The 10,486-nt window shown below is 51.6% G+C and overlaps 1 protein-coding gene across 4 annotated transcripts in view; it reads right to left on the reverse strand.

The window, feature by feature from the left end:
* Positions 1 to 9,109, reverse strand: part of ABCB10 (ATP binding cassette subfamily B member 10) — a 33,049-nt gene extending 23,940 nt beyond the window's left edge. For 3 of the 4 annotated variants that reach the window (XM_033408942.2, XM_049697416.1, XM_033408944.2), the window contains exons 1-2: positions 8,164 to 9,109; positions 769 to 969 (exon numbers count right to left, since the gene is read on the reverse strand). In XM_033408942.2, the coding sequence (XP_033264833.2) occupies positions 769 to 969; positions 8,164 to 8,659 (697 nt within the window). In that variant the 5' untranslated portion in view covers positions 8,660 to 9,109. The remainder of the gene's footprint in view (positions 1 to 768; positions 970 to 8,163) is intronic. The other variant, XM_049697417.1, reaches the window with a different exon arrangement.
* Positions 9,110 to 10,486: the final 1,377 nt, after the last annotated feature.

Consider the following 10,486-nt stretch of genomic DNA (forward strand, 5'->3'; position numbering starts at 1 on the left):
ATCGGCTTGGGCTCAGCCGCTAACACGCAGCCGCGCGGCCCGAGGTCGGCGCCTCTTCTGAGCCGCAGCCCCGGAGGCCTGTCTGCGCCGGCTTGGGTGCGGTGGGAGCCCGGGCGCACTAATCGGCACGCGCTGCTGACCAGCACCGATCTCCTCTCGGTGCCCACAGCCCGAGGATGCCGAGGACAGGATACAGCAGTAAACGGAATGTGACCAAGAGACTTTCGTAAAGTATAACTTACAGAGAAGTTTTACGACCTTAACTTCTCAAAAGCTAATTTTGCTTCTCCTTCGCAATTCTTTCCTGGATTTAACTTCGAATAGCAAGAACTGGTTACTTATCTACAGAGTATTTCATCAGCTAAATGGCCAGCAACCGACTTGGAGTCGGGTGTGCCGGGCTCTAGCGTCACTGTGGTGTCACCGCCTACTAACAAGCAGGCCTCACAGTGACACCGACCACTATCGCCCGGCTCCGCCTGCAGGGGCGGCACAGCGCGGGGCACGGCCCGGTTTCTGCGGCCGCCTCACTCAAACCTCCCGGAAGGCACACAGGCGACTGCGCTCCAATTCACGGGAGAGGCAGGTTGAGCACAGAGCACATGATCTACAACAATCCCCAGCCCAGTGTTGGCCCTGTCCCCCACGCGGTGGAGGAAGAGAGCACAGGGGCCGGAGAGCACAGGTGGGGGCCGGAGCACAGGGAACCCACGAGATCCGCCCCCCCCAACCCCCACCCCATGTGGCCCAGGAGGTGGGTCGTGGCACCTGACGTCTGCATGAGGTAGACGCGGACGGCGTTGGCCGCGGCGCCGCACAGGAACACGCCGCCGAGCGCCAGGCAGAGGCGGGTCAGGCTGGAGCTGTAGTCCGCAGAGGGGTTTGTGTAAATGACGTCGATTATCTTCCCCAAGAAGAAGGGGGCGGACATGGTGATGACACTGGACACCGTCAGAAACCCAACTGCAGCTGGAAAACACAAGCAACTCTCCGGTTCATCGGTGCCTCGGCCAAGGGGCAGGGTGCTGAGTTCATCACGCTTCTTTCCCGAATAAACTTTTCAGATCATGTGATGCTCTCAGATGCCGGGAGTCTCCTCCCTTTAGCTCCTGGACCCTTGACTAAAGGGAAGAACCGAGTAGTTTCTGGGGCCAAATCAGGCAGGATGACTGTAAGGGCACTGATCGTCCCCAAGTACCCAGACAAGACGGCTTTTGCTTTACCCTGGTCTGCTGCTCTCTTCTTCCTCAGGAGTAACTGACAGCTAACCACAAAAATCCGTTCTGGCCTCCCTCCCGAGATGACATTTTTCCTACATTCGTGCTACACACTGTTATTTCCTGGCATCTAACTGTATCTTAGCTTGAAGATCAAACTATGCAGGTAAAGCTCTTGATTATGTCCAGTATTTCAAAACACTTGAACCTTTGGAAAGCAGTTATGGGCAGCCATTACACATGTGATACGTTCCTTCTTAATATTATTGCTCTGGGAGATAAAGTACCAGAGTATGAGCATGATAATAAAACATGTAAGAACACAACTGTTCACACGGCTTAAAAACAAAAAAGACACAGGACACAGTATCTTTTCAGAAAAGAAAATATCGAGAAAATCCAATTAGGAACAACATGTATCAGATAACAACATTCCTAATAAGAGGAATGCATATTTACACTACACTTTCATCTAATGACTGGCAAAGATCAAAGAATTTGACAGCATGGTGTTGGTAAAGCTGTGGGAAAGGAAGCATTTACACTGCTAGTGGGTGTGCAAACTGGTACAGTTGCAATGGCAGAGCGATGTGATCTTATCAGTCAAAACATAAATGCACATTCCCTTTCATCCACCAATTCTATCTCTAAGATTCTAACTTACAGATACACTCCCATATGTGTATGCAAAAAATGTACACTCAAGGGTGTTCATTATGACATTGCTTATCCCAGCAAAAGATTCAGAATATCCTAAACGTTCATTAATGGAGAAAAGTTAAATCAATTATGGAGCATTTATTTTATAAATATTATGCAGTCGTTAAAAAGAACGAGGTGAGTCTATAGGAAGAGACATGAAGCCATCCACCAAGATACACTGTTAGTGAAAAAGCCCAGGACACAGATGTTAACATCTGTGGCACTTTTTTGCTTATTGATTTTCAAGTTCATGAATGCACAGAATATCTCCAGGAGAGTAGCAAGAAACAAGTAACAGAGGTTCCTTCTGAAGAGTGGCATCAAGTGACTGGGGCAGGGCGCGTGCCACTGTGCACCTTCTGAGTTTGGTCCCGCTTGGGGCCCAGCTAGCTCCATCACTGGAGAATCAATGGCGAGAACCCCAAGTGGACACAATGAGGGTTGAGCCCTGGGGAATGGGCGCTGCCAACACCCTGCAAACAGTTTCTCTATCTGTGTCTTGCCTAATGCTCACACTTCAGTGAAAGGCTTTACTTTCACAAAACATTAATAAAAAGAGTAGAGAACGAACTCAGTGTGAACCGGTTGTTCAGTTGGCAAACAGAGCTGTAGGAGGAATGTGAGCCTGACTTAAGTCGGGAACACTGCACACACTCTCTCCCCTCCTGGGGGTCTTCTAATGGCCTCCCCTCAAGGAGGCCTGCTCTGCAGTCCTATCTGTTAATACAGACCCAAACACAGCAGCCTCGCCCTCCGTTCTCCTCCCAGCACTTCCCAACGCTTCACTTGTCTACTGTCTCTCTCCAGTAGGATAAAAGATTTCTGTCTGTTTTGTTCACTGTTGTATCCCCACTGCCTACAGGGACAGGTATATAGGAAAAGCTCAATAAATATTTGTTGGATGAATGAACAAATAAACTGAACTTTGGCAAAGGAGGCATGAAAGTGTATCAGAGTTCGACAACAGCCTAAAGAGAATCGTAAGATCTGGTGGCTCAGGAAGTCCGTGTGTGGCAATGACTCCTTTACCAGAGCCAGAAAGCCCATGTGACTGGCTGAAAGCCCCTTTTATCACAACCGAACTGCATAACGTGAACCTGGCCAAGGGCCATTTCCTTCTGCTTTAAGACCCGGGGTCTTGTTTCAAATCGCGTGTTCCTGATGACAGTGCTCAGAGGGACTGGAAGCCCGAAGGGTGTAGGAGGCAAGTGTAGCTCGGGTTCTGCAGGGCACGGTCGTGGCAAACGGGCTGCTCCAGAAAGCAGTGGCCTGGCGAGCCGGGGGTTAACCCGAAAGGCCTGTTTCATCTGTCATCAGCAGCCAGCTTCTCTGGTCTGTTTCTCCCCTTTGGCAAATACTTCAGTAAGTGTAATGTATGCAGAGTGCCATCAAGGTCCATCTCTCCCTCCCGCCTCTAGTTTTCAAACTCAAAGTTACAACTCCGAAATAAGAACCTGTATCTCATGAACACACACTAGTTCTTACACAGTGATGATAATGATTACAAAGAGAAAGGAATTGGGCTGAATCAAAATTCGTTCCAGGATCTCCCCTCTCTTTCCTTTTTATTAAAAAAACAAAAACAAAGAACGATTGACAGCTTGTCTTATTGCCATTTGCCTCTTTCTTCTACAAGTTGAATGTATACAAAAGTTAAATTTTTTTTTTCAGCGTTGGTTTAGCTGGATTCCTGTTAATTAAGGTTTTACTACATAGCACCATCTCGGACATTCATGAATCATGTAGATTTGCGCCACAACTATCATCTCTGATTCCTCCCCAAACCTGACAAGCCAAGTATACCATAATCCTTCTGGAAACTCTTCCCCACCTTTTCTCCATGGTTAAGCATCTTGCTTGTTCCTATCCTTGCTTGACGGGTCCCAAGCAACTGTCATCTGTCTCTTGACAGGTATCTTCAAGTATCTTTCCGTTACCCTCATTCTACTGCATCACAGCGTTCAAAGAATAAGAGAAATCTCCTCCAAAAGAAAGGGGATGGAAAACCTGAAACAGAGGCTGTTGGGAGAAGGGCTGTGGCCGGTAGACAGCTCCTGGATGGACAGGTCTGGGGGGCGGAGGAGGCTCTCAAGCATGTCTATCACCACTGGATACGGGACAGATCTTTTAATGACTCGTCTGCTCACTGTGCTGGGCAGGTGCAGCTACCCCCCGTGTCACTCAAGTACTAAGGCACCAACCACCCACCACTCTCTGAAGCATTTGATATGCACTCTCTCCAACAATGCTTTTATCACCCTCATTTTTGTTTCCAGAGAGGAAACTCAAGCACAGAGAGGTGAGGGAGCTTGCCCAAGGTCACCCAGTTCATACACTGAAGAACCACATTCTGAGACAAAGTTTGTCTTCTTCGTCTTCTCACATTCCAAGCCAAGAACACAGCAGGGGCCTCGCCTGGGGGTGAGGGCAGCCAGGGAGCAGGAAGGCTGCAGGATAAGCTGGAACAGGGACTCTGGTGCAGAGAAGTACTGAGAAATAAAGTGGAGGCATACTAGGCTCCGGGTTCTAAAGTAGAACTGGGACTCTGCAGCAAGGCAGGCCTAAGAGCCTCGGGCTGGGGAGTGAGACAGTCAGATTTGCATTTTACATGATCCACTCTGGCAGCAGAGTGAAAAGAAAGGACCTGAGGCTCCCCTGATCCAGGCGAGAGGGGAACTGGGGTGAAACGGGGAGGGGCAGAGGGGATACGGACAGTGACAAGGACTGCAGATATTTTTAAGAACTAGATTCTACAGGACCTGAGAATTTCAGATTTGGGAAGCATGTTGGGAAGGTCAGTTCTGAAGTTGGGACTGACAGGGTCTGCCATCTAGCTGTTTGACCTTGAGTGGGTCACTCAAACTCTCTGTGCCTCAGTTTCTTCATCTGTCAAATAGCAATAAAAAGAACCCCTCCCTCACAGAAATGTTGTGAGGAGAAATTACACACACACACACACACACACACACACGTAAAGCCTCGGGCCCAGTGCCCAGTACCTAGTAAACAGTAAGTATCCGCTATTATCTATATTACAGCTGTCACCGCAAGGCGTCAGGAATGACCCGTGTCCCTGCCAGCAGCTCCACTCTCTGACGGGTGGGACAGAGGAGGAAAGGAGCTTTCTGTGTCTATAGGGAACAAAGGAGTAGAGGCCCGGTGCAGGTTGGAGGCTGAGCTAGCCTGGCATCTAGCTAAGCTGGCCAGGGCAGGAGGTGAAGGGGGCTGACAGCCAGCAGGAAGCGGAGGGTGAGGAAGCCTCGCAGGCTCGTGGAGTGACCTGGAGAACAAAGGTCTGGGCAAGGCCAGAGCGTCGGGTGCTCCTGTCCAGCAGACACGCGACGGGCGCCGCCCACAGAACTTAAAATCTTCTAGCTGCCACATTTAAAAGAAACTGGTAAAATTAATTTTAATACTGTATTTTATTTGTATATTTGGATCCAATATATCCAAAATATTAATCAACATGCGATGAACATTAAAAAGTAAAGAAAGTTCACAATTCTTTTTCCATACTAAGTCCTTTCAAAATCTGGTGTGTATTTCCGTCTTGAATCAACTCTGACTAGCACATTTCGCAGCACAGATACAGAATGTTCATGTTTTCTCTGCAACGTGGTACTTCCGTAGGGCTTTCTGGAGCAGTCTCCATTGCGGAGGCTCAGCCTCACTGTCCCACCAGTGCTGTCCTTGTCAGACCCTCTGTCCCGACTTGGGCTGCAGGAAACATGCTTCGCCCTCTCCTTGCTTACCGCACCCACTGGTTTCACCACTCTGTTCATTTTGGTCACGTCACGGTCTATCTCCATAAAATGTAACTACAAATGCAGCAAAAGCTCCTGGCGGGCATCAGGTTCTGAGAACTGTCCTCTTCTCAAACCACACAGGCCCTTATCAGTGTTTAAGTGAACACCCTGGGGGTGGAGGGCTGGACGTGCACCTGCCACATCTGACCAGGGGCCTGCCTGCAAAGCGTGAGCAAGACAAGCTCCCCTGCTGCACCGGGCCCGCCGCACAGAGACCCTCCATCGGCATCTCACGGCCCCCTCCTAACTCCCAACCCCACGCACTGCGCAGCCTGTCTCTAACTCCCTGGGAGCCCCAGCAGCCGCTTCTATCTGCCAGGCCCAGCAGGACGGCTCTGACCAGTTACCTCTTATCCCATCAGCCCACAGGGGCTCCGCAGTGAGCTCCTCCATCTTTTAAGACTCCTGTGACCAAGGTGATAAGACGAAGAATTATCAGTGAAAAAAGACTGCGGAGCGACCTTGTAGGCCACAGCTGTTGGAAGATATCTGCAAATTCCTACATAAAGTGAGACACAGGGAGGAGGGGCCGCGGAGAGCATCGAGGACTGTGGTTCCTTTAGAAGAGAAATGTAAATGACTGTTCTCAGCAGACACCTATAAACATTTCAAATGGCGGACCCTGTTTTTAAAGTTTCTGACACAAATCACTTAAGACCAAAGTTTTCTGGTCACACAGTTCAGGCAGCATGCTCACCCAACTACTGAACACAGATGAAAACACTGTTATTCAAACGTACAGCGGAATTTTTGAAAAAGGATTTTTGTATTCCTTTTCCTAAAAATTAACAAATTAACATTGTAATTCCTTCTCTTCAACTCAGCTGTTTTTGGCTTCTTGATTTAAAAGTACACACACACACACACACACACACACACACACACACAGGCTAAGGACTAGACACAGAAAGATGAGGCAGACACAGCCCCTTTCCCAAGCAGCTCACAGGCCAGTGAGAGCTCCTAGCCTCAAAATTTTCTTTTAAAAGAGGAAAAAGGAAAAAAACTTTATTTCCATAAAAATACACGCACAACCAACTGAGCGATGAGATAGTTCTCTTTATACCTCAGTAATACCAAGAAGCCCCCTAAACTGTAACAGTCAGTGAGAGGTATAAATGTTCCCACTCTACTGCCCTCCTCCATGGCACCAACCTACCCTACATCACAAATAGCTCTCTAGGACTATCCTTCCTAAAGCAATGGACTTGTAACAAAAAAAGGTGGGATTCTCTCCTCTTTCAAGCCTAAGAACCTCACAAGCCCTCTTTGCAAGCCCTCATCACATGTGCAGTTTCATCTCCAGTCACATATCTTTTCATCAATGTTTCTCCCCACTAAGCTGCAAGCCCCAGCAGGAGCGGGAACCATGCTTCTTCCTGCTCATTAGTGGAACCCAAGGGCCTAGCACACAATGAGACTCAATATTTATTAAAGAAACGAAGACTTGGAGAAGTCTCAAAACCTTTGAGATCTTACAAGGCCCTTGCATTTAAACATTTCTCCATTTATGGCTAAAATGACAAGCTATACAAAAATCTGTTTATCTGGATTTTGTTTCTAAAGATATTCTTTTTTTTTTTTTTTGCGGTACGCGGGCCTCTCACTGTTGTGGCCTCTCGCGTTGCGGAGCACAGGCTCCGGACGCGCAGGCTCAGCGGCCATGGCTCACGGGCCCAGCCGCTCCGCGGCATGTAGGGATCTTCCCGGACCGGGGCACGAACCCGTGTCCCCTACATCGGCAGGGGGACTCTCAACCACTGCGCCACCAGGGAAGCCCTAAAAATATTCATTTTGATTTCTTTTTAAAAATTACTTAATTATGATTTAGTTGGGTTATGAGTCACAGTTTCTCAACACTTCTGGAGTTTACAGATCACTGATCACGACCAGTGTTGACTCTTCTGATAAGAACTTAGTAACTTCCTGCCTACCACCCAGGAGACAAAAGCAGGGGACAAACCTGAAAAGTTTACACTGCTTTGCTTCACAGAGTAAAAGTATTGTTGGCTGCTTAATAAACTTGCCTGAAGCACGCACATATGACAACATTGGTTTATTTGGGGCTAGGATTAATTTTACAAAGATACGGGGGAAAAACCCAGGTCATTCTGAGAACGCCAGCAAAGTAAAAACGGAACAGACCCGAAAACTGCAACACTGAGATGCTACCCCATTTGTATAATATGTATCAAGATAAGAAAACAAACATTAGCTCTGGGAGCAGATTCCCGGCGGGCCTGCCGGCTCCACACCGCTACAGCAGGCGCGCTCTGTCCGCGCTCCAGGTGGGGACGCCCAGGTAGAGGCACCCCGTCCTCCGCACCGTTTCCAGTGGCCCCGGGTCCCCCTGCCGCCACCGCAGTGCCCCTCTCGGCGGCCCCGGACCTCGCGTGTGTAAGGTCGCGGTGACCGCGGGGAGGACACGGGGGCCCTACCTGCCAGCCTCCGGCGCTCGGGCTGCGCCAGCCTTAGGAGCTTCTGGGCCTCCGAGCGCCCGGCAGCCACAGGCCGCTGCAGCGGGTCGTGTCCGGGGGTCGCCGCGGCCGCAGGCAAGGCCGGCTCGCGCAGCCAAGCCTCGCCCCCGGCCCGCGCGACCGCCGCTGGGCCACCGGGGAGCGCGGCGCGCGGGAGCCGGGGGACGCCGGGCCCGGCGAGCGCCCCGCACCTGGAGGGCCCGGAGGGCCGCGTCCACAGCGCCAGGAGCCGCGCCAGGCCCGCGCCGCCCGCGGGGCTGCCGGGACCCCCGCCCGGGCAGCGGCCCGCCCGGCACCGCGGGGCTCGCGCGGCTTCGCTACCCTCGAGGAGCGATGGCCCCGAGTCCCCAAGCCGCGCCGGCGCCAGGAGCGTCGGCGGCGGCCGGGTCCCGGGGGCGCGGGCGGCTGGGCCCCGCCTCAGGAGCAGCCGCAGCGGCCAGGCCGGGGGGCCGCGCATGGCGCCGCGTCCGAACCTTGCGCCTCGGTTCGCAGCCTCTCCTGTGCCCGCCGCCGCCGCTCGCCGGCTTGGACCCCCGCCCCGACGCCCGCCCCATCCCGGCCCGCGCGGCCCCGCCCCGGGGCAGCTAGCCCGGCCCCGACCACCCCCGGGCGCCCCGGCCCGCAGCGCCCCCCACCGGGCAGCCCAGCGACTGGCGCGCCGCCGGAGCCGCAGTGGCTGAGGCGGAAGAAAGCGCCGCGCGCCGCTACGCCTGCGCACTGCCGCGCGGGGAGCAGTTTCGCCCTCCTCTGCCCCTCCGGAAGAACCTGGGAGCGGCGCGCGCCCTTTCTCACGCCCGCGCACGGCGGAGCGCGCAGGCGCGATCACACGGGCCCGGCGCCTGAAAGAGGAGAGCGGATAGCGCGCTGCGGCAGTGCGCGGGCCTGGGGACCGCTGTGCGGGACGGGCTTGGCGGTGAGTGAAACTTGGGCCTCTGAGAGGGAAGGGGTCATCTCTTAACGTGGACAGACGTGCGGGAGCGGACGTGGCCCGGGCGCGCCGGCCGCTCCGAGTAAGGCCGGGCAGAACGTGCAGTGTTTTAATACCCGAGCGCGGAAAGGAGGAGGGGAGGGTCTAAACCCACTGGGACGCGGAGACTTCACGGCAGGGTGTCTGTACCCCGGAGCCTGGTCCTTATCTAAGAGTCGTGGTTCGGGAAGGTGGATAGCTTTTTGTTGACTCGTCAGTATTTTAAAGGCCGGGACTCGGGTGAGACCAGTGAGAGGCAATTGCCTCAGTTGCAGTATTTATGGATTCGAAAAAAAAAGTCAATAATCAAGATAAGTATTTTAGTTAAAAAATTTTTAAAGGCCAAAATTAATGCAAAAAATCCCATAATGAACAATATATCAAAATATCAAATGCAGGATCTGCCCCCGCACTTGTACGAGCCCACCTCTCTCTCCTCACCTTGATCCCAGCCCTGGAAGCTTTATTTCCAAAATCAAGCAGTTAGCAGCTTTATTTGCCAATTTGTTTGTTTAATTTTTTTGCGTTAAAATACCGTTTATCTTGATTACTGGGGCTATTTAGGGTTCCCCTAAATTTTGCCCCTAGGAGAGTGCCTCACTTACCGCCCCCTACTTGGGGCCCTGGTAGATAAAGACTGTAGGACTTTTGAGGAGAAGTACCCATAATGGAAAGATAATGCGGGATTAAATCGCTCTCTAAATGCCCCTGTGAAGACAGCAGGAAGCATGCCATCCTCTAAATTCCAACCTCTGAGAGCCAGGGGGGCATGGAGTCCCCCCAGGTTACCTTAGGTCAGCCTCTCCCTGGTGTCTGCATTCTAGAATGCAAGCTGTGATTGAAGCTGACGCTGCTGATTTATGAGTAGGTATGTCCTACTGGGAAAGATTTTGTTAGGTGACTTCTGCAAACAAGAGAGATACAGTGCCTCATACCCCACATCATGTCAGAGAATGACCTTCTCCCAGTTGGAGAGAAAGTGACAATTTTAACTCAAATCTAATCTTCCTCTTCTTTTCTGTTTCCTACTTTCCAGAAAACTGCTGCTGCTGATCGCTGGGGAAGGCAGGACTGGCCTTTGCTTTCTGCCTTCCCTGGAATGAAGTCCGCCAGGCCTTTTCAGCCAGCAATCTCTGGGGCCTGGAGTTAAAAGAAAAAATACCTGAAGTGTAGCTGATGAAAAAACCAAAACTCTCTGTGTTGCTTGCATTTCTAACAGTCAGTTGATAATCTGAAAATTATCCCTGACAAAACTGTCATGCTTAAAAAAAAAACCAAAAAAACCCCACCCAGCTATCATATGATATTCAAGGCAAG

This window comes from Orcinus orca, chromosome 14, assembly GCF_937001465.1.
Source record: "Orcinus orca chromosome 14, mOrcOrc1.1, whole genome shotgun sequence".
Taxonomy (NCBI): domain Eukaryota; kingdom Metazoa; phylum Chordata; class Mammalia; order Artiodactyla; family Delphinidae; genus Orcinus; species Orcinus orca.